Source organism: Girardinichthys multiradiatus, chromosome 2 (assembly GCF_021462225.1).
Source record: "Girardinichthys multiradiatus isolate DD_20200921_A chromosome 2, DD_fGirMul_XY1, whole genome shotgun sequence".
NCBI lineage: Eukaryota > Metazoa > Chordata > Actinopteri > Cyprinodontiformes > Goodeidae > Girardinichthys > Girardinichthys multiradiatus.
The window spans coordinates 24,238,848-24,264,040 of NC_061795.1; the positions used below are offsets into that span (position 1 = coordinate 24,238,848).

At 39.8% G+C, this 25,193-nt stretch overlaps 1 protein-coding gene across 1 annotated transcript in view; it reads left to right on the forward strand.

Annotated features, from left to right (window-relative positions):
* Positions 1-268: 268 nt before the first annotated feature.
* The window catches only part of syt7a (synaptotagmin VIIa), a 138,530-nt gene continuing 113,605 nt past the window's right edge, over positions 269-25,193 (forward strand). Inside the window, exon 1 of the mRNA XM_047390584.1 lies at positions 269-843. Within this exon, the coding sequence (XP_047246540.1) occupies positions 810-843 (34 nt within the window). The 5' untranslated portion in view covers positions 269-809. The remainder of the gene's footprint in view (positions 844-25,193) is intronic.

Sequence of the window (25,193 nt, forward strand, 5' to 3'; positions counted from 1 at the left end):
TCTGAGTATATTTTTTTACAGAAAATGTACAAGTTCATGGGACGTGAATACTTTTTGTATCGACTCTGGAAAGTTCTCAAAAGTTTACCATAAATTGTCCATGCCTTTGCAATCCCAGCAGTAGGCTCATGGCACTGCAGCAGGGCAGAACTGGTGGAGAAACACATTTAGGTGAATCTGGACTGGGCACAAAACCAATCATGCAAATAATCAATAGAAACCTTTTTCCAGGTGCAATTGGACATAACTTTCCTCAACCATTCCTACCGCCCACAATCCATGCTGCCCTGGGTGGGGTTCCATATCGTCCGTATCAAGAAACTGTTTTTTTTTTTTTATCATTTTACTTTCTAGCACAAGAGAAAATATTCAAATCAAGCCTGAACCCAATCAACAAGCTGCGGCTGCAGGTTGTATTTAACATGATGCACCAAATGAGGATCCAACAATTACATGCAGCAGCAGCAGCAGAACAAGCAAGCACTGGAGACTTTACGCAGCTGCAAAAGTCACTCTCCCCATTTTGTCCTCTAAGTCACAGTACGGAGAGAGAAGGAGGCAGGAAGAGAGGAGAGAAGAGGAGAGAGGGAGGGAGTATAGTGAGATTCTCGGACTGGTTAGCCTACCTATCCACTAGGAGGAGAGGAGAGGCAGCCGAGCAGCAGCAAAACAATAAACACCTACTACTACAAACCACATCGGCGGAGTTCACGGCACACGCAATAAAAAGAAAAAAAAACAGGAGTAATATTAACAATCAACTGTAACAAAACGCCATTGTGTTCGGTCGGGAGAGAAGTCACACAGCCATGTATCTGAACAGGGAAGAGGACAACAGCAAAGGTAAGGAGATCCTGTGAAGAACTGCCACTCTGTGCTGGGAGAGCATCCTGACAGTTTCAAGGTGTTTCATTTCTTAACGCGCCTCCTCTGCTGGAGGTGACACTAAACAAGGTGGGAATGTTCCGTCACTCATCCTCCCCTTTAATGTGGCTCGTACTGGGGAGCCTCGTCCTTTCTGCGCGGACAGGGGATGTTGCTGAAAAGTGTGGGCTGTCATTATGTAATATCGGTGCAGTTAATTGCCTCCTAGGAGGATGCCTATCTATAAACCCGATCCTGCTTTTTTGCTTCTTTACTAAGCCAAAAAATTGTGAACCTGTTGTGGGCACATCCACTTTAGTCGTGCACGGTATTGCATGTGGTTGGATGTGTGTGCTTGTTTAATGTTATGGACATTAAGGACAACGTAGCACAAGGTCAAAGCCTTGAGCTGCAAAGAAAAACCTTGCTCTGAATAGGTTATTGTCTTCAGCGCTCTGCAGCATCCTCCAAAAAAAAAAAAAAAAAGGAATCGGCTGCAGCTTTATAGTTATAAGGAGAGATAACCGTGATGCAGCTGGAGGGGTAAAGAAGGGTACAAAGGAGGAATATTTGAGTAATCTCTACCACGTGTTTTTGAGGCGTGATTCCCTCTCTCTACGGCTGCTCAGTAACGCTCTCGTCCCCTGCTGCTCCCCGCGAAGCATAAATAACTCTCCCGGGCTGAGAGGTAATGCTAATTACCACCTAAATCTTCAGGTTGTACGGGAATAACACCTGCTGCTACTGGGGACCAGTAGAGGAGGAGGTTAAGAAGGTGAGGGTGGTGGAAGAGGGCGCAAAAGGAGGCTCCGTTTTTGTCCCCCCCCCCCCCGTGATGTGTGATGTGATACCACACGGACCACAGCACCGTGGATACTGTACGGGGAAGTGTGAGAGGGAAGCAGCTGCAGCAGGAGGTCCGTGAGATGGTGATGGTGAAGATCTCTGGAGAGCCAGAACCAAGAACATGCAGCACCAAGGTTACAGCCCCAAACCGTCTAGTCTCTCATTGACGTTTTCTTTTGCATACCACCATTCTTACTTATTAAAATAAAGATAAAAACAATTGCATTAAACACAAGAAATACACTCAACAGTCAGTTTATCAGGTCCAGATTCAATACACCTTTTGCCTTCATAACTGATTTAATTCTTTGCAGCATGAATTCAACAAGCTGTGGGAATAATTTTTGTCCACATTGACATAATAGCATCAGTTGCAGATTTGTCGGCTGTGCATCTATGATGCATCGCCTGTTCCGTCACATCCCAGTGGTTATCTTTTGGATCGGGATCAGGTGACTGTGGAAGCTACTGGAGTACAGTGAACTCATCATCACATTCAAGATGTCAGTTTGAGGTGATTTGAGCTTCGTAATAGGGTGCATCATCCTGTTGGAAGTAGTCATCAGATGTAGGCTGCACTGTGGTCATAAAGAGATGGATCTGGTCCACAGCAATACTCAGAAAGGCTGTGGCCTTTGTTCAATGCCCTAGGCAGGATGGACTTATGAACGTCGCATCTGAAATCGAGACTCAGTGGACCAGGCAATATTTTTCCAATCTGTTATTATCCGTTTGTGGTGAGCCTGTGAGAATTGTAGCAACAGTATCCTACCTGACAGGCGTGACACCAGATGTGTTCTTCTGGAGGATACGTTTAATTTTCTTTTAAACTTGCTGCTTTTAAATAGTTTGCATTGTTTTTGTTAGGTTCCCACAAGTTTAGGGTTGCACTCTTCTTCAGTCAAATCAGGGTGGACTGCTTTAAACAACCTGTAAGCACTTGACCTTGCCAAGGCAGGTGGCCAGGTTTAGGCCAGAAAAGGGCTCATATTACGTGTAAGCTTATCAAAATCCAATTGACCTGTTTTAAAGCTCTGGTGAGCCTTATATATGCAATACATATATAATGCATTAAAAATCGCATACCTTATTTGCATGCATATTTCAACAGCAGTTCAGGATTTTAAAAGTTTAAGGCAAAAAGCTGCCCTTTATGTAGCAGTCTGGTGGTTCTGCTTTTGATGTTGTTGTATGAAGGGTTCTTGTGAAGGGTATCAAGGGAGCGAGGTCTCTGATGGTGATCAGAGGCAGGTGCTCCTGCAGCTCATCTGAAGCAGATCCTGGATAGAATGCAGAAACATTCAGCTCCCCTCACTATCCTCTGCTGGGCCCTCTTGCCAGCCATGTTGATGGTGGAGTATCACACTGAGCTACAGTACTTCAAAACACTCTCAGTCACAGCTGTGTAGGAGGTTGTAATGAACCTTGTGGGGGAGATTGATGTTTATTTCAATTTTCTTAAATGGTTAAGTCTTTTCTGGGCGTTTCACAAGCCCAGTGGTGTTCTACAACTAGGTGGGGTCATCAGAGATCTATGGTTTGAAGAAGTGTTATCAATTCTTTTAAATTCCTGGTTGCTGATGCTGAGGGTTGTGAGCTCAGGTCGTAACCTCTGGAAGTTGATGATGATCTCCTTTTTTGTCCATTTTGAGCACCAGGTTGTTGTCTTTTCAAAGGCTCTCTAGCTGTTTCCCTTCTTCTCCTTATTATGATTCATCATTCCCATGAATGGCTTTTACTACTGTGGGACTATTTTTGCTAAAATCAAAACAAAGTGCATGAGAGAGCCTTTGGTTTGTTGATGCATTTACAAATCGAAAAAAAGTAGTTTTCAGTTTTGAAGAAGTATTTCACTTCTGGATGGCCAATTCAGGAAAAACTGGCTGGTTTTGACCACTGGCTGGTTGATCGGTTGACCATTACTATTTGTTACTTAATCTTGTTAGCACCTGACTCTACGCAAAGTCCTGAAGCTCGTCTGATGTTTACTGTCAGTAGTCACTTAAAGTAAATGTATGTGAAGTTTTGATCAGATGAGATAAGAAAACTTCCTCTACATGAGTAGAAATGTGTCATTAGGGTCCCTCAATAGACCTTCTACTGTCCTCAGCTGCTTTAGTCAAAAAACCACAAAGACTTTACACTATTTAAATCTTCATTAAGGTTTTGGCTTAAATTAACAAAATGTAACACTGTTACAATGAAATATTCTTCACATCTGTTCTTTCAGAAGACTAAAAGCAGAGAACTTAGCTTGTTGACCACAGAGGTCTGACTGCACCGTTGTGTGTCAAAAGATCAATGCATTCAGAATTATTTAGTGAGTCTGAGAATTGGGTTGTGATAGTCAAATTTTCTTCAGTACAGCGTGAGATTTGTTTTTACTTCATTCAGAGTGAACTTGTCAATAAAGCTGGAGACAATAGCTTCTTTTTGACAGACACATTCTCAGTGTATTCCATAGATAAGTGGGTTACATTGCAATAGCTGTCTCTTTTACACACAGTCTGTGGGAAATGGAGTTGTTTTCACCTCGTCAAACAACATAAGTTGACATTAGCTGGATTTTCAGATAAGGCTGGATGCTGTGTCTTTTGTTTGTATAAATATTGATGTTGTAATTTTGTAATTTGTAGTTTACACCCTGTCCTTTTTGAACAGTGATCTCATTTAGAGTAAGGCAGAAAAAGCAGTCAGGTTGTGGCCACATTGGAAGGCTTTATTAATCAAAATGCTTGAGCTGTTTATGTTTTGCTTCTGACAAGATAAAAAGTCTTGATTTTTGTTAGAGATATATTGAAAGAGGGCAGCACGATATCAGGAAACGTGATTGGGATACCAACCCTGAACACTGCGACGACGATGCTGATTGTGATCAGCCCACTCCGTTTTTCCCCTTGATCTCATAGACTCCAAAACGGTTTGTGAGATTTAACATATCAACCACTAAATATACACATCGGGTGTGGGCACTGAGGGCAGGAAAGGTCCAACCAACAGACTAAATGTGTTATTGTAATGCCAAATTTGCATGCATGACATCTGAAATGACATCCTACCAACTACCAAATCCAAGTTCTTCTATGTGATTGCGATATTTAACACACGGATATTGCAATCGACTGCAATTTAATATATTGTACAGCTTTCTAATTTCTGACAGCCTTGCAATGCTTTTTTGCACCTTGACTTCTTTTACATTCAAATTTAGTCATGCCCTCTTACCAGTCTTACCTCTTACCTTAGGGTTATTAAGTTGTAGTTTTTAACCAATTTTTTACTTGCAGCCTGTCACACAGAATTTGTTTTTTTATTTGTTTTGCTAAATTTATGTAAGTTTCTGAGTCATTGAATACATTATCTCATAAAAATCTGTAAGGCACCCAATGGAAGAGTCTTATTTGGAGGTATTATGATTTGGTTTACAAGGAGCTGAGTTGTCTAGAATGGGCATTCATGTCATAGTGGCCCATTGTTACGAATTCATAGGCAGCCACACACGTCCCCCTTACACTGTGATAGAGATGCAGAACATATGTCAATAAGTTGCACGATGCAACCAAAAGGCCTCACGCAAACCCACAAACAACCCAATCAAGATCCATAAAGCGCTGGTTATGCTGTCAAATGGAGTTTAAACAAAAATTCAGAATGAAAGACTCACCCTCGCCGTCTCCACCGTCCAATGACTTCCCCGTGCATCTCCCGGCCTTCCAATCAGCATCCTGTCCGCCCGATTCATCATCCAATCACCTTCCGATGCCTGGTTTTTAAAGGACCTTCGGCTGTGTTCCTCCTCGCTTGTCAGCTGAGCTCATCCCTCCTCCACCCCACCTCCACCATCTTCCTTCATATCTACTCCTGGCTTCCTCGCTCCCTGGCCGCCAGTCCACCACCAGTGTCAGATCGTGGGGAAGACATCTCTAAATCTAAGCCTTACAAATGTTCATCTTAGCTCATATCATTCACAGCATTCATGTCTTCCTCTCAGGTCCGAGCGCCGAAGATATAATTATGTAATTTCACATCATTAAAACTTTTCTAATTGCCAACCCTCTCTTTGTGAGTCTTTTCAGATTGAAATAGTTGTATAAAGATGTATCTAGTTGAGACAAGATGATACAGACTAATGGGTTCATTAGTACGAGATGAGATCCAATTTTAGCAATATTCTTTGGGAAGCTAAGAATACACATTTTCAAATGCTCCCTCTTTGTGTTTGAATAGATATAGTTAAAGTTTAATAAAAGTTAAACTGCTATTTAAAGAATCTTTGTCCAGTGTAGAATTATCCAGTTTAAGTTTCATCAGTGTAAATATTTAAGATTTCAAACAAGAGGTGTTCAAATGTAGTTTCAAACATATTCAAAAACTCTGAAATAGCTCTTTAATCTAGCACAGTCAGGAGCCCCGAAGTAGGTGCTAACTTTAGCTTCATTGGCATCTAGTTGCAGTATTCTCACAGTGCTTACAAAGAGTTTGTATCTTACCTGTCAATGTTCCATTTGCAAACAAATTAGTGTTTTTCAAAATGATTTGAAAATTTTGGGGGTCTTTTAAAAGTTTCTAACAGCTGGCTGTGTTGTCAGCTACCCTGATGGAAAATCTTCATTACAAGACAGCTCAAGAACTACTTCCTTTCTCACATCAAAATAACAGTCTCAAACATAAATACAAGGTGTCAAACTCATAGTAATAGCTCAGACTTACTATGCTAGACAAAGTCAATGCTGAAAGCAACTCGACTGCACTCAGCAAGACAGACTTTGCTTTGACAAGACATATTCTGGAATTTCAATGTTGCAAGGTCTTGTGTCACAAGATCTTTCTACACCCCTAATGTCCAATTGCCTACATGAATCATCTTTTGTGTTTGGTGACCTACGCTACCTATTTAGGCTGACAGTCACACACGCCAACTACCTGATCTCAGTATTTTTTGTTGCCCGTACTAGACGTGGCAGCTGCTTGCAAATGAAATCGTGTGTATATCCCCATCTCTGCTCTACATGTGTACCAAATGACCCTACGTTTTGGACTGTACTTCCTTGGGTCTGAAACAACTGTTATTTACAGTTACTATATTATTTTTGGCCAACCAAGTTGATTCTCTTTTAACCGAGAACCTGGCTGAGAACTTGGTTTACATTAATGGATCAAATGAAGGATGAAGCATTTATTCGGTTCATTGCTTGTGGCAAATTGTTGGCTCTGATGACTATTAATTATTTGCTAAGGCTTTCAGGAATTTTGTGGACTCTGAGGAAAGTTTTGAATAGATAATAGTTTTAAATGACACCCAATTTGTAAGGGTCTATGATCATGAACAGAAATCAGCATTTTAATGATGCTTTAACTCGATTCACATCAGTGGGTGTTTTCCTGCTGTGTCCTTTGATTTCACGCTGTGTCTCAAGGTGGATTGAAGCGAGAGAAAGAAATGTCTATTGCTGACATGTAGACGACTGCCCCTTAGAGGATTAGAGGTGAGTCTGGTCAAACATCTTGGTCATATGTAAGCTTAAAGTGCCTGTGACATGTTTTTCTCACAAATGCAGACATTGAAAAAAAAACATTTTAATATTAATGAAATTGGGCAGTAATTGCCATTATATTTGGATTAAAGACGTGATAAAAGACAAAGAAAGAAAAAAGGAAATTGTGACACAAAATAGGCATATTTGGTGTTAAAATTTGCAAGTCCAAAGTTTCCCGCAAGTGAAGGAAATGGGAACTCCCTGGTCATTCATTGTGTAAGCATTAATGATCGTCAACTGTTCAGGTGCATTGCTGGTGGTAGCAGCATTACTGTGACAGCAGCTGTTAGTCTGCTCAACTTTCCTGAAGTGAGGAGGATCAGAGCTGCCTGTATCAGAGCTGGAAAACTGACGAGAAACAGATGGGCTGGTCCCACCAAGCACAGCCAGTTGTGATCGGAAGACTTCAGCAATCTACTTCGAACAAGAAACCACTGAATTCGTAAGAGAAATTATGTCAGAGGTTGGAATATCTGACCCATGAAGGAGAATGTTGAAGCAGATGCTACACAGTAGTCACACTATTCAGTGGATCTGATGTGGAAAGATCCCAAGAAAAGGTTGTTGTTGCTGTTGCTAAACGGATCAAGGCTCAGCAGGCAAGAACACTTCCTTGTTGTAAAAGTACATTTAGATATTGGTAGTTATTGTTGGGTTTTGGCTCTAATAGCGGCTCCAACGTAGAAGGAGCTGCCCCCAAAAGTTGTGCTCTGCCATCTAATATTAGCTGACTTTATTCTTCATAAAAGACCGCAACAAAATCGCACACGAAAGGCCTGGAAGTGCCGTTTTACTGTTCACCTCTGCGGAATGAATTTACTTTTAAAAATATTTTATCAATGTTTTCTTTGCTTAAATGTAATTGGATTTATCATATAAATTCGATGTCACAGGCACTTTAAAGATGCTGATCTGACATGATGTCCTCCCTGACCAACACTACTTTTAGCAGAAAGAGTAAACTATAGTACAAATAACGATGGGAATAAACATGATTGTGGCACCCTATCATTGTCTACTCAGTCTGATGGGTTATTATTTATACTCTTGAGAAAACATTCAACAGCTATGGTGGTGCCCACTGAACCCAATAATAAATCTCCATTTATTATCAAAATAGTTTTAGATTCATTTTGTTATGAACCATTAATTTTTATGTAATCTGTTTGCAAAATGTAATCTTTAAATTTCCTTGTTAAAAGATTATTCAGGGCCAACCTTTTTCTTTGTGCCGATCCTTTCACCCAGGCAGTCACCAGCCCCCAGCTGACCCTGCTGGACTTTAGTACTTTAAGCGGGTATGGAAAATTAAAGCATGAATGGATCTAACTGACCAAGATTTTATTTTATCAGGTCAATATTTCCTGGAATTCAACAGCATAGGTCAGTACATGGGGTTTCTGTGTTGCTTTCCCCATAATAGTATGTGTTTTTCCATTTTAACAATCCCGTGCGTGTGTGAAAGTGAGAATGCAGGCAAGCATCATCACCCCATGCATAACCAGAACTCTGTGCCGGCCTGCATGTGAAGTGCAGGCACTATGCTGCCATCACAGGATGGATTTCGACAGCGGAAGGTTAATTTCCACCTGAACGGCAGTGGTGTTTCATACTTGTCAAAATGTCACAAGGTGAGAAACTCAAACCTATCTGGCTTCAGTTGTTGATGGCTTTTAATTCACTGAGAATTGTAGTTAATTGACTTTTGCCTGTAATGAGCATTAATGCAGAGAGGACAGGGTTGGATTTGGAGAAGTGTTATAAGATACGGTGACTGTGGTTTTTTTCTCAGGCTACTATTTGCCTTACGCCAAAATGAATTGCAGCTTAGTGCAGGCAAAACTCAATAGTGTTTATCTCTTAAAACAATAACTCAATGCAGAGCTTCATTGTTTTTTTTATCTTTCATCTTCTTGTGCTGACAAAGTTTGTGCATCTGGGAAAACTTGCTTTAGCTTTATTTACTGTGTGGTCTTGTATTCTGTCTGGCAGCTCCACAGTCTACAGCTAGAATATGATATATTGTAATACCATCAGGTTTGCTATTGATTTAAGTTGATGCTTTCTTTGGTTTTGGGCCAGAGTCCAAACTTCTGGTCTAGGCCAGCAATCTAAATAACTTATGTTTGGCATGCAGGAGCTGTACTAATGAGAGCAAGAGGTGGAGGTTTTTTGTGTATTTTAGCATTTCAGACCTATTTGCAGGTTAGAAAATAATAGGCGGCAGATAGATGAGATAAGGAGTACTTTATGCTAGCTGTCTGTTTTTTTCTCCCTTAGAGCAGACTTGTGGTTCAAGTCCTTCTGTTTTTAGCTCTATCTCTGTACGCTACAGTCATGGACGTAGCAATTACTGTCATATTTTTCTTTCCAGTGGAAAGTACAACTGGCTCACTGCTTCTTTCTTTAACAGTTCATTTCCTGGACAGAACCTTTTTTGAACTATTGCTGCCATTAGCTCCGTGTTTTCTTTTATGTAGAAATTACTCCTGGCTCAGTGCTTCTGTGTTCAGCTGTATCTCTCTTCTGGACTTTAATTGGAAAAGCTATTGCTTTCATCAACTTTTTCTGCTCTATTTGTAGTACTTTTCCAAAGAAAGTACTTCTGGCTGATTGCTTTTGTCCTTAGCTGTGTTTCTTTGATGGAAGCGGTAATTGAGATACAGAACCAACTGTTGCTATTAACTTTGGCTACTCTTTTATATAGAAAGTACTAACTACTCAGTGTTGCTGTGTTCAGCTGTGTCTCTCTCCAGCTGTGGGTCATTGATGGAAGTATTTTTTACATTATCTCTGTGTACTCTTTCACAAAGAAAGTACTCCTGACTCATGGTGTCTTTAGTTATTGTTCTGTATTTCTGTCCATTAAGCCATTGAGGGAGCTAGTATTGCCATTAACAACACATTCTCTTTTCCACAGAAAGTGCTCCTGTCTTATTGCTTCCAAGTTTTTGACAGAGCTATTGGTGCCATTAACTTTGAATGCTTGTTTTGTTTGTCATTTTTCTTAGAACATACTCCCAACCCTTTATTTTTATTTGCTTTATAAAGCCCTCCTGGCCAAGTGGTTCCATCTTTAAGCATGCCTCTTTCCTGGACAAAACCATTTGGGGAGCTAGTGTTGCCATAAACCCTTTCTACTCTCTCCCATGGAAAGTACACCTGGATCAGTGCTATTTTTTGCTTCCCATACCGGGTCTGGTTCTGTTGGTGGTTTCTTCCTGTTAAAAGGGAGTGGTTCCTCTCCACTGTTGCCACATGCTTGCTCAGGATGATGGATTTATGCAGAGATAACAGCATGATGTAATCTGCTGGGCATCCTTAAATAGCTCCGTTTTTATTCATTTGCATCACATAATGAGCTAAATTTGACTGCATTGTGGTATAATCAGGACATTGGCTTGTATGTAACTTGAATTTCATGAAATGCTTGTACTGTACTAGAATAAATCAGATTGATTTGTACTGAATTTCTACTGAATTGTATTTTATATATCTGGCTAAGAATTGGATCTGTTTGTCTTGTAAAATGCCTTAAATTGTTGCTATATAATTAAACTGAAGTGAACTAAATCATGGGAATTTTGTTGGATCTGCAAAAGATCCATGTAGCAGTGTTAGCCTTTCTATTGGCTTTAATGAATCCAGTTTATCATGTAATATGTTTAGATAGACTTTCAAACCTGTGGGTAGAACCTTTTTTTTTATCAATCCAGGCAGCAGCGCACCTCTTAATTAGAGGGTCTTCAATGCGCCCTAGGATTTTACACTATCTACTTTCTGGTTTCTGTAAATTGGCACTGAGCATCAAAGGATTTCAACTGCAGAGGAAATGAAATAGAGAACTGAGCGGATTTGTGGGGCGTCTTTAACATGGTATGAAGTGCAAGTATCAGCAGAAGACAGCGAGCTCCTAACATCTTTGTTATTATTGCCCTGTAGAAATTGATGATGTCCCTCTACTTCATGGCTGTTTTACTAATGTGGGATGGGAAATTATTTGGGGGGCAATTGCTCTGGCAGTCTTGTAATGTCCACGGCTCTTAGGGCAAGATGAATTGAAACAGAGCTGGATGGCGAGAGAAAAAGGTATTTGGCTTGGCAGCTGTGCTCAACAAGTCTCCTTTTCTTTGATGAAAACTTTAAAGGAGGATTAGCTAAGATCTTAATTCATGACTTCCTGTATTATATGCTTCACAGCACAAAGCAGCTGTGAGCCACCCTGTTGTCCTGTCAGTTTGCTGCATTGATATCAGATGCAAAGCCTGGATTAAACATAGCACATTTACCTCTGCGCGCATTAGAACGAGGAATACAATCACAACAGGGACCTTTGGGTATAACAAAAACGGGCACAGAAAAATACATTTTGGTATTCAATGGACACTGTCATTTGATCGTAAGTGCATTTACCTTAATCAACAGGTCCAATTAAGGCTACAGATGTGTGCTGTGAGCTAAACTCACGGGGAAAATCTCAAGGATTGCAAGAGTCAGAACGACAGGCTGCGAGGGCACCTGCTGTGTTTGTCCACCCTAATTGGTGGAAACAGGAAGTCAATCACATGATTAGAGCAAAGTCCAATCAAAGTTTGAATTGATTAAAAGGCACCGCACAAGAAAACGGAATCACATTTATAACAAGTTCAACAATTTCTATTGATGAAGCATGTTGGAAATTTTATGCTGTTTGCTGAAATCAGTCATTGGATAAAGAAACCCAAGAGGCATGATAGAATAAAATACTTTGTCAAATAATTATTGTATGTCTAAAGAAGATGACTAAGGGTTACTAAATGTGTCTTATGCTATTCATGTAAAACCCATTTTTTCACACAAACACAAACTTCAGCAGTTTTTATTTAGATTTTATGTCAGAGATTAAAAACAAATTGTGCATAATTGGGATATTTTCCCAAACTACAAATGATACATGGTTTTTTATTTTTTTGTACAAATAAATACCTAAAAGGTAGGACATGACACTGTATTAAACACCATTTCCTCCTACACCCTCAAAAATAAAGGCCGTAAAAAATACAATCCGGTGCACACAACTGCCTTCAAAAGTCACCTAATTAGTAAGTAGTCCAGATGAGTGAAATTTAATCTCAGTAGTAATTCATCTTTTCAGTGAAGGCCTTCATCTGTTGGAGAACATTAGAGAACAGCATCATCAAGATCAAGGAACACAGCAGATCAGACAGCATCCCATCATGGAGCACTGCTCAATCCATCCAAAAATAGCAAAGGGAATGGTTCAAGTGCAAACTTACCAAGATACCTAAAGTGATAGGCCAGACAAGGAAAACATTTAGTGGCAGGAAGAAAGCAATTGGTTAAGGATGGCATGATAAGTCCTGTTTGCAATTTGTCACAAGGTGCTCAGGTCAGATGAGACCAGAATTGAACGTCCTGACCTCCATGCAAAACGCTATTTTTGGTGGAAAACCAATGCTGCACATCATCCACAAAACACCACCGCAACAAATAGTGGTGGCAGCATCATTATGTGGGGAGCCATTTGTTCAGGAGGGTTAGGGAAGCTGTTTAGAGCTGATGGGAAGATGGATGAAGACTTGAGACTGAGCCGGAGATTCACCATTCAGCGCTCAATGACGCTAAACATACGTTATTTGTATAACCAGAAATGGCTTAGATCAATGCGACCTAGAATTTGCAAGATTTAAACACTTATGTTCAGAAATCCCCCCCATCCAATATGATTTAAATATTTTACAAAGAACAATTATCAAAACTTTCAGTGTTAAGCTGATAGAGAGATTCCCCAAAATTCTTGCAGTAAAACATAGTTCTTTATAGTGTTGACCCAGGAAGGCTAAATACACGTCCAAGTCACACTTTTCAGCTTTTTAATATGTAAAAACGTTTGAAAACCTTGCATTCTTTTCCTTCCACACTAAAAATATGCACTTCATTATGTTGGTCTATCCCACAAACCCCCCTAAAAATATAAATGTGAAAAAGTACAAAGTAGCTACCATCCATATACAGGTCCTTCTCAAAATATTAGCATATTGTGATAAAGTTCATTATTTTCCATAATGTCATGATGAAAATTTAACATTCATATATTTTAGATTCATTGCACACTAACTGAAATATTTCAGGTCTTTTATTGTCTTAATACGGATGATTTTGGCATACAGCTCATGAAAACCCAAAATTCCTATCTCACAAAATTAGCATATTTCATCCGACCAATAAAAGAAAAGTGTTTTTAATACAAAAAACGTCAACCTTCAAATAATCATGTACAGTTATGCACTCAATACTTGGTCGGGAATCCTTTTGCAGAAATGACTGCTTCAATGCGGCGTGGCATGGAGGCAATCAGCCTATGGCACTGCTGAGGTCTTATGGAGGTCCAGGATGCTTCGATAGCGGCCTTTAGCTCATCCAGAGTGTTGGGTCTTGAGTCTCTCAACGTTCTCTTCACAATATCCCACAGATTCTCTATGGGGTTCAGGTCAGGAGAGTTGGCAGGCCAATTGAGCACAGTGATACCATGGTCAGTAAACCATTTACCAGTGGTTTTGGCACTGTGAGCAGGTGCCAGGTCGTGTTGAAAAATGAAATCTTCATCTCCATAAAGCTTTTCAGCAGATGGAAGCATGAAGTGCTCCAAAATCTCCTGATAGCTAGCTGCATTGACCCTGCCCTTGATAAAACACAGTGGACCAACACCAGCAGCTGACACGGCACCCCAGACCATCACTGACTGTGGGTACTTGACACTGGACTTCTGGCATTTTGGCATTTCCTTCTCCCCAGTCTTCCTCCAGACTCTGGCACCTTGATTTCTGAATGACATGCAGAATTTGCTTTCATCCGAAAAAAGTACTTTGGACCACTCAGCAACAGTCCAGTGCTGCTTCTCTGTAGCCCAGGTCAGGCGCTTCTGCCACTGTTTCTGGTTCAAAAGTGGCTTGACCTGGGGAATGAGGCACCTGTAGCCCATTTCCTGCACACGCCTGTGCACGGTGGCTCTGGATGTTTCTACTCCAGACTCAGTCCACTGCTTCCGCAGGTCCCCCAAGGTCTGGAATCGGCCCTTCTCCACAATCTTCCTCTGGGTCCGGTCACCTCTTCTCGTTGTGCAGCGTTTTCTGCCACACTTTTTCCTTCCCACAGACTTCCCACTGAGGTGCCTTGATACAGCACTCTGGGAACAGCCTATTCGTTCAGAAATGTCTTTCTGTGTCTTACCCTCTTGCTTGAGGGTGTCAATAGTGGCCTTCTGGACAGCAGTCAGGTCGGCAGTCTTACCCATGATTGGGGTTTTGAGTGATGAACCAGGCTGGGAGTTTTAAAGGCCTCAGGAATCTTTTGCAGGTGTTTAGAGTTAACTCGTTGATTCAGATGATTAGGTTCATAGCTCGTTTAGAGACCCTTTTAATGATATGCTAATTTTGTGAGATAGGAATTTTGGGTTTTCATGATCTGTATGCCAAAATCATCCGTATTAAGACAATAAAAGACTTGAAATATTTCAGTTAGTGTGCAATGAATCTAAAATATATGAATGTTAAATTTTCATCATGACATTATGGAAAATAATGAACTTTATCACAATATGCTAATATTTTGAGAAGGACCTGTAGACTTGTTGAAAGTGTCCTAATGCTGGACATATTTTTGTAGTATTCTCTGTCAGCTGACTCATGAGGATTGGAAGGTCGTCCTTCTTTAGCCATCTTCCGTTCCCTTTCTCCTCTGAGTCTCAGGGAGAAGTAGAAAAAGGATCGTGGCTGTTAACATTAGCCAGCCACAGGAGGAGTGATAGAAAGCAAAAACTAGAGAGGTGTACAATAGAGTGGGTGCGAACAGGGAAAATAAAAAAGATGGAGAGAACAAGTGAAACAGGCAGACAGGATAAGCAAAGAACAAGCCCCAGAGTGCTAGCGAGTCAAGGTCACACAGAGGATATGAGACCCTGTATGCGTGTGTGTATGTCCGTGGGAGTGTGTGGAAAAAGTGCAGAGATGGAAGGCCGGTACAGGAATGAGCGACTGGTTAATAACAGCTGACTGGTTTAGTCTGGGATGGAGAGGATCAGGGATAAAACAGCAATAGCTGAAGAAAGTTAATACCATAGAGGACCTTCATTTTACCCCCCAAAAACATTTATTTTTAGTACATATTGTTAGTGGCAAAATAAATCCACAATAAGAAATAATAGGTTTTTTTATGCAATGACTGGGCAACACATGTTGGCACTTCAAACACTTTGTGCTCATTCCTTACAAAAAATCAAAGGTCTGGCATTCTTTATGTATACCTTTCCTTTTTTAGGTTGATCAGAGTGAACCTTCAGGATTTACTCCATTATGTCTTGTTTCCTTTGGGTATAAATATGGTCTCACACAGAGACCAATTTCTCTCAGCCACACTTCAAAAAAGCAAGAGAACATGCCAATGGAGTAGATATCCATAAGTCAGGACCTGGCTACAAAAAGAAAAGCTGCAAGAACTCACAGTTTTCTACGTTCAGGAAGTTTTAATGGAAAGTTGAAAACATTTGGGACTGTGACAAATAAGGCTTAATAGGAACCCAGCTTTCTCTTACCACCACACACAATGAGACAGATGACAGGAAAATCATTCAGACCCCTTGAACTTTTTTACATTCTACAAGCACAGAATTTAAGGTATTTTGGTGTGATTTTATGTGATAGACCAACTGCAAATAATGCATAACTGTGAAGTGGAAAGAAAATGAGACATAGTTGTCTAAATGTCTTTAAAAAAATACAGTATGTAAAGTGTGACGTTCATTTATATTCTTTCAAACCATCTTTTACCACAGTTAATGTTGGTATCTTTTAGTGTATGTCTACCAGCTTTGCACATCTAAAGACTAAATATTTTGTCCATTCTTCTATGCATCGTTGCTCAAGCTCAGTCAGATTGGATTTACAACATCTGTGAAGAACCATGTTTTAGTCTTGCCTCAGATTCCTAATTGGATCAACTGGGCCATTCACATGAATTTTCTTCTCGTGTTGCTCGTTTGGGGTCATTGTCCGGCCAGAAGGTGAACCTCTGCCTCAGTCTCAACTGTTTAACAGCCTTTAACAGATTTAGTTTCACTATTGTACTGAATTTAGTTTAATCCATCTTCTCATCAACTCTGACCAACTTCCCTGTGCCTGAAGAAAAAGCTTATCCACAGCATGATGCTGCCACCGCCATGTTTTACACAGCGGATGGTGGTTTTTCTCCACATATAGCCTTTGGCATGTAACCCAAAAGATTCAGTCTTCATCTGACCAGAGTACCTTTTTACACACGTTTACGTGTCCCCTGCATAGCTTCTTATGGCTTTCTTTCAACAACATCTTCCTTCCTCCCACTTTTTATTATAAAATCTAATAGTTGCCATGTCAGGAGATTTTCACAAATGAGTTGTGAATCTGTGTAGTTCCCCTCAAAGATATTGATTCATCTTTCATCTTGGCTCTTTCTCTGATGGATGCTCTCTTTACTAGGCCTGTAGGTTTAAGCCGACAACCATGTCCATATCTTGGTAGGTTTGCAGGTGTGCCATAGACCCCAAATAGAGCATCAGGAATTGATTAGAGCATCTTGTTATGTTCAAAGCTGTGAATATTGTTTTATAACCTAACCCTGCTTTAAACTTCTCCACACCTTTATCCCTGCCTTGACCTGCCTGCTGTTTTACTCGGTCTTCCTGATGTTGTTTGTTCCCTAATGATCTCTAACATTATATCATTATACTGAGATTAAATTACACACATGGACTCTAGCTACTAATTAAACTAATCAAAGGGGGTTAAATATATATGTGCATCATACTTTTCAGATATTTTCCACTTCACAGTTATGTGTACTTTGTGCTGGTCTATAATATATTTATCCCAATAATAAACATTGAAGTGTATTGTTGGAACATAGCAAAATATGAAAAGGTTGCTGGGCACTATATACCCCTGAAATGAAAGATAGAGGCTTTGTACACACACCAGGGGTGCCAATTAGGGGTGCACCGATTGATTGGCTGGCCGATCAGTCGGCCCCAATTTTCTTAATTTCAGGAGATTGGTGATCGTCCTATTCTTACTAGTGAAACAGATCGTATCCACTGATCTTATCCACCAATCTTACCTTCTTGTTTAACCTGTTGTGCAAGTTTTGTTTCCTTTTAAAATTTGAAAAATGAAAGACTAAAGGAACTGCAGTGCTAAAGGTTTCATTTATATTTGAGAGCACTACCTTATGTGTAGTTAAAATAAGTTTGTATTGCTTCACGGGTATTGTTCAGTGTTTTTGAATAAAATATGATTGCAAGTTTGAAGGTGTATTGTGACCTTATAACACCTGACAGTGTCATTTAAATCGGCTGGATAGGCTTTTTAAAGGTCGGTGATCGGGCAGAAAACTGCAGTTGGTGCACCTCTAAGGCCAATAAATGATTAATTTCAATCTCTCTCTCCTGATAGTTACTGTTTAATGTGTAACTCTAATAATGTTTGACTGAAATAAGAGGCGGCAGTGGTACATTTGTCGTGTTTATGGTTAAAGGATGTGCGTGCATGCCCAGTGAGTGTTTACACGTCTAGCCCTCACAGCCCTTTCAGTTATTTTTTTATCTATTCTTCTCGTTCCCTTTAGTGACCTCCACTGTCTCACTGCAAGTGCAAATGTCAGAAGATGCCCTTGCAGTGAGACAGTGGAAAGAAGAAGACACTTTAAATCCCAAACTTGCTATTCCTTCTTTAATGCTGAAGAAAGGCAGACCAATGTGTAATGAATTTCTTGGTGTTTGTTGTTTTACAAACAATTTTAATTGATTTACTCTTGCATAAAGATATTTAGAAGTGCAATCTTTGCTGCTTCTTCAAACATATCAGCCCTGTTTATAGTTCAAACCCAAGAGAGATTATGCTCGTGAGCAGTTGCCATAGTGTTTTGGAGCACCAATGAAGTGCTGCTCAACATCTGAGGTTACTCTGGTGCTCTGTGACATACCTCTCCAGAGCATTAAGTAAGAAGTAATATGAGTGTATGATCCATCTGTTTGTAGGAGACCAATAAGTCATCCTATGCATGAACTGAGATCTTGTCTAACTCTTTATGCTTTTGAATTAAAGAGGCTTAAACCCAATATTCATTGTGTGTAGATATTATGTAGTTTCTTTTTCCAGTCTGTCATAATAAAATCCAGCCACCACTAATCCTTGCATTAAACCTCCAGTGATCACACAGTCACATCTGGGTTATGATTCCCAGCAAATTCTCGCAAAATGATCCTTTTGACAGACATAATTACCCTTTCAATGTATAATTAATCTTTTTTACACTATGATTTCTTAAAGATGTATAGCGGCGGCTTTAGAAATAATTGTTTCAGGCCACAGACCTTTATTTTACGTCACGGAAACCAGAGAGGAGAGAGATTGGAACTGAAGTCCCTAGCTGGAAGTGCTTATCTACAAGAGTATCTTCTGAAAGTAATGCAGTTTTCACTAACATGAAAAAAATTAGGACAGCCCAATAAATATGCAGTTCTAACAATGCAGAAATCTGCTGAAAATACCTTTAACGCATCTCTGCTGCAGCATCCATCTGGACATTTCCTTTTCTAACTTGGGTCACTTGACAGCCTGCCCAGCAATTTACAGATATACTGTATGTCACTGGTGCACCTGGTTTTAAAATAATATGCATGACTAATGAATTCGGAAGCATGTTTTTGAGCATATTCCAGATATAGCTTCTACTCTGCTTCCGGTAGTTAGGTTTTGTGACACAGTCGTTATGATTGAACACTAAAGATATGCAAACCTTTATGTACTAAAAGCCTGTCTCAAATCCATTCAGTGCAATTACCACTTCATACTCTGCTGTTATTTGTTCTGAATATAACTACTGGGCTATGGTGGAAAGTGAAGCAGGGAATAATTGGGACAACTTTAACTGTATTGTTCTCTGGGATGGAGATGACTCTATTTTATGGAGACTACATGTCCTTTCCATGCCTCCATACTACCCACCTGCCATTAAAAAAGCACAGCCATCCTTAGTATAAACTAGAGTTTTATGGATTCTAATTAAAGAGTTGCATAAAAGTCTTCAACATTAAGTGTCAGTGAGTGGGAAAATCACAGCACCATATCACAACATTTTTAAAAATCTCCCTCAGAGAAATGCATTTTTCATATATGGAATATATAGCCATAAACTCGCATTTAGGATCAGAAGTGATGGGAATTCTGTCTGTTTTTAGTGAGCCAAATCAATTGCTTCAGCTCACCAAAAAAAACAAAAAAACAACTCTTATTACTGCTTTCAATATTTGTAATTTAGCTAAATTAGCAAATGTATAACTTGTATGTGTATAATAAAATATATAAAAAAAAAAAAAACATGTTGTATAACGAGTGTTTGCACACCTCCCTCTCCTGCTTATTCCATCCAAACAGTGGACCACTACCTCACTTTCAGTGGACTTGTTTTTGCTTTTGGACCTGAAAGAATACTTCTGGCGCCAAATGATCAGGCAGCCTGTTTCAGCAGCTCCCACTAAGTCCTGAGTTGTTCTTTTATTTTTTTTAAAATATATATTTTACACGTGTTGTGTGTTCCGGTTTTTCCACCTTGCTTGTTCACTTTATGGAGCAGACCGTCTGGTGGTCAACTTTGTTTTTGTGTTTTTTGTTTTTTTTATGGCGCTTGTATTTGGAGACCGTATGAACAGTTGTTCATCTACACCAGGGACTAGCTACTAGCTCCCGGTAGCTCCGCTGGGGCACCTCCCACTGAGAGACCTGATATATCCCGCAAGCTGAGGAGGAGACAAGGGACGAGCACCGCCATTGACCATCGCAACTGGAAGAGATGGTACAGACCCATCCTCCTGTCCATCATCATGAGAAATGGGAGATCCCTTTCCAACAAAGTGGATGAATTGGGTGCCCTTACGCAGCATCAGAGACGCTTCAGAGAGAGCAGCTTAATTGTCCTGACTGAGATGTGGAACCAAGGAGCGTGGTACCGAGAGTGGAAGGGGTCTGACTGTGTTTGTGAATGATATATGATGCAACTCTGGGCATTTTACTACCAAAGAGACGCTCTGCAGTAATGACATTGAGCTGCTAGCTGTTAGCATCTACGTCAGGAGCTTACACATCATTGCAACATTGGTGTATAAAGGGTGTAATAAAGGCTCTCCCAAGGAGAAGAAGAGAGCCTTTAGATCAAAAAACAAGGAGCTGAGAGCTGTATAGAAGCAACTGAGAAGAAAGATCAGGGATGGAAAAAAACATCTACATGAAGAAGCTGGAGGACCAGTTGCAGCAGAACAACATCAGTGGGATTTGGAAGAGCCGGAAAACAATTTCAGATCACAAACCAAACTCCCAGACTGTAGGAGATTTTGGGTAGGTTAATGATCTGACCCAGTTCTTCAACAAGTTGGATCAGAGTGCTTCCTCAGCCCAGCCTCCCCTGCTGCAACCCCCTTATCTTCGATGACTGCCTGCTTTTTTTGAAAGTACCTGAATATTCACCTGAACAATAAACTGGACTGGAGTCACAACACTGATATTCTTTACAGGACCTGCTAAGGAGACTATGGTGTTTTGAAATTCAGGGGGCTCCCCTGAAGACCTCTTTTGACTCTGTTGTGGTATTAGCCCTTTTCTGTGTAATATGTTGGAGCAGCAGCTTATATACAGCGGAGAGGAAGCAGTTAAATAAGAAAAATAACATCGCTGTTGGACAATGTCTCACACTCCATGCTTGAAGCTGCTGCAGATCTGGAGAGCTCCTTCACTGACAGACTGCTGCATCCTATGTGCTTAAAGGAGTGTAATCACAGGTCCTTCCTCTCAGCAGTTGTTAGACTTTATAACCATAACTGCTCCCAACAAACTCTGTGTTGGGAGGGTTACATCTCTGCTGCTTTTTTTCCAGTTTCATCATTTTTTGTAAATAGTCTGTTGTTGTTTTATATGCACAAATATGCCCTGTGAATCTGCAAGGTGCCATATATCTTTCATTTTGGTGCTGGTATACCTGAATTTCCCCACTGTGGGACTAAATAATATTTCTATATTTCTATTTCTAAAATGGAATTCTGGTCTGTTACCACACACAATTAGTTCCCTGAAATCACCACAGTTAGTGAGAGCCTTTGGACATTTACCCAAAGTACCAGTTTGGTCATGAACTAGATCCCAAATGGCCATTCAATTAATCTGACATTCCAAAAGAAGATATTTATTAGGCACTTGTTCACATGCAAAAAAGTACCAGTAAGAATGCCTGTATGGTGTTAAGACCTGTCTGTGTAGGTGAGCCGTTTGGACATGGAAAATGCAACAACCAAAAAAGATTTTAATGCCCATTTTGAGTTGGATGAAGATCATATAAAGGTAAGGGACAAGGGACCAAAGAAAACTGAAAATTGATATCAGCCATAAAAAAGCCTGTTCTGAGCATCTTGTCCAATTCATACAACTGAATTAAAGCGGAAATTGCAGGGTATAAATCTGAACAGCTCATTGAAAAATAAAAGTCTTGATCCAAAACAGTTGACTTGGTTAGGACTTCAAGCACTCAAATATGGCTTTTGAAGATTGACGTTTTTTAATCATATATTATGTTTAAGTAATGAGTTTTGAAATATTAGGGGTAACATGTTTACTTTGTGACATGGAAATCATGTTCCATGACTTACTGTGTATGCTAGTTGTTAGAGCATTCATTTCTGTTTTTTGTGTGTAGCAGCAGTCTCTTGGTATTTAGCACAGAAAAGAAAATAGTGTGGCTCCGTGTGAGGCACCCTGTATTTGGCAAGGTTCTTAGACTGACAGATTGGACTATATGAGTGCCATCTCCTCGACTTGGCTGAGTGAGCTTTTCTCCCTCGTTCCTGCCTTCTGCCTTTCATTTCCTTATATCCCTCTTCAGTGGTGATCAGCAAGGGAATGGACAATTTTTCTTTTTTTTTTGTTTGGCTTATTGAGGTGTATAAGTTTAGTCTCAACAATTTGAAAGGGAGGAATAAAATGCCAGCAAACGCTGGGCTTTGGAAGGTGAGGAACAAAAGGTTAAGTTTAATGTCCAACTGTAAAAACCAAGAGTACTACAAGTCAGAAAGGGAAAATCTAAAATCCAAGTAATGATCTAAAAAGGTATGGAAGGAAATAAAACAGGACATGGATAGGAAATAACAAGAATCCAAAATAGGAAAAAAAACAGTAACATGACAAAGGCTACAAAAAATAATTAAATCAACCCCCCAAACATATACCCAAAACCAACCATGACAAGAATCCCCCTGCATGGATTAAATCCCTACAGTAGTCTATAAACACAACCTTAATTAATGACCGAACAGCCATCCTGGAGTGTCATCCCTGTGGTTGAGTCAAGGGGGTCGCCTCTGACTGTGTGAGGTTAAAGTGTCAGAGATGGCAGCTCGCACACTACACGCCCTTGCTTTACTGTCCTGCATTAGCAGCTTGTGGATATATATCCCAACTCAATAGAAATTACACACATACTATAAAAGATGAGGCAGAGAGGTATTGTTCTGCAGCACCGGGGTCTGTCATATATAGTGTATGGAGTCATGTTTGTCTTTGTGTGGCTTGATTTTGCAGATAATATCAGCAAGAATTGTCCTGAATAACAACAAATTAACAGCAAAATAAAACTACATTTATTCCTACAAAAATTTGCATTTCAGTGGATTTATTAACACAGTTAAATTTTTTTAAATCTACCCCATACATAGTGCCTTGCAAAAGTTTTAATACTGCTGAACATTTCTAGATTTTGTCATGTTACAAGCACAAAGTATTTTATTGAGATTTCATATGTTAGACCAACAGAAATTGCGTAGATGTGAAGCAAAAGAAAAATGTTACATGATTTCAAGATGTTTAAATAAAAATCATAAAATTAGTATTCAGCCTCCTTTTTAGCTCAGTGACACCCCTAATTAAAAATCTGGTGCATCTAACTGCCTTCAAAAGTAAAGTAGTGAGTAAATCCACCTGTGTGTAAATTAATTTCTTAGAGGTTGCCTTAGAGGTTTGCCTTAGAGGTTTGTTAGAAAACATTACTGAACAAAGAGCCTCATAAAGACCAAGGAACACAGCAGAAAGGCCAGGGATATAGATGTGGAGGAGTTTAAAACATGGCTAAATTATAAAACAAAAACCAAAGCTATGAACTTCTCACTGAGGACTGTTTTATCGATCATCTGAAAATGAAAAGAGTATGGCACAACTGTTGTCTTTCAAAGACATGATCGCTCACCTTCAATTAAGCTCAAAACGATTCACACCACTGGCAGATTAGGATCTAAAATATTTGTTACATTTTGTTCAACCAAGAAGTTTGTTTCTGTTAGGAAATGAGACAGCCATCTACCATTTGCTATTTTCAATACCAGGTGAGGAGGTTTAATTGTTTTATGTTGGAAGACCTCCTTGCTATCACCCTAATCTTTAGTCTTTAGCTCCCCCATACACTCTCTATCAAATTCAAGTTGGGAATCTGCCTGGGCCAATCCGAAATGTTAATATTACTTCCAGCCCGAAGAGACATGTTTGTAAAATTAAAATATTACTTTAAACTTAAATATGACAGGGGTATGAATAATTTGGGGCATAACTGTAAACTGAGAGACCAGGCAAGGAAAACATTAATCTGAGAAGCAGCCAAGAGGCCCATATTAACTCCAGTTCAAATTTTCCACAAATGGCCACAGAAAACCTTTCAAAAAATGTCCCATAAGACCAAAATGGTCTTTTGGCCTACATGCAAAAACCATGCTAAATCCCCATATACATATTTCATACTTCTCTTTACAGATGTTTTCAGCTGCTATAGGTGCTCCAATTATCCTCCTGAGTGGCTTTATAATAAAGTACGGTGTGGATACCCAATAACTGCGAATCAAACTGACATTTGCTATCTCCACAGTGAAACATTTCTAAACTTTTCTACAGAAGTGAAAGGGAACCAGGTCAGAATCAATGGTAAGATAAATAGAACAAAATACAGGGCAATACTGCAAGAAAGCCAGTCTGCAAAACACTTGAGACTGGGGTGAAGGTTCACCTTCTAGCAAGATAACCACCCAAAACATACAACCAGAGCTACAGTGGAATGGCTTAGATTAAGGCAGATTCATATGTTACCCTGTGGCCCAGTTCAAGTGCAGACCTGAATTTAATCTGTCAAGACTTGAAAAATTATGTTCACAGCAACTCTCCATCAAGTCTGAATAAGCCAAAGGAAAATGGGCAACAATTTTAGTCTCTAGATCTGCAGAGATGGCAGAGACATAACCCAAATGACTTGCAGCTGTAACTCCAGCAATAGGTAAATCTAAACAATCATAGACCTAGAAGGTCTGAATTCATATTTTAGATTTACAGATTTTCAAAAAGTCTATAAGCGAGAAAAAATGCTGCAGAATCCCTTAAACAAATTGTTATGACATCAGCTATTCAATTTATTTAGTTGTTGCTAAAGCAATGACAATGTGTCATATACAATAAATTCTCTGATTTTTTTGCCAACATTATGTAGGGTTTCTATACTTACCTGAAATCTTTACTTTACCACCACTGCAACTAGCACTGCTGTGCTTCATCTCTGTAAAAGATATCTGTGGAGTCTTTCTTCCATTGTATAATGACTCTGGCTCATTGCAAGATTTCTTCTGGTAATGTGCTTCTGTCAGAGAAAACAAGGCTGCGTCTCTTAATGAATTGCTCAGAGAATCCGCTGTTGATGGACCAGAGGTCCCCATTCTAACAATTTTGAGTTCCCGCTGAGAATATGATGGAGGGAGTGCAGGGAAGTGACTGAGGAGAATACAACAAGGATGAGGAAAAGATCACCTGAGAAAGCCTAACAAAGACAAAATGAATGCACAGT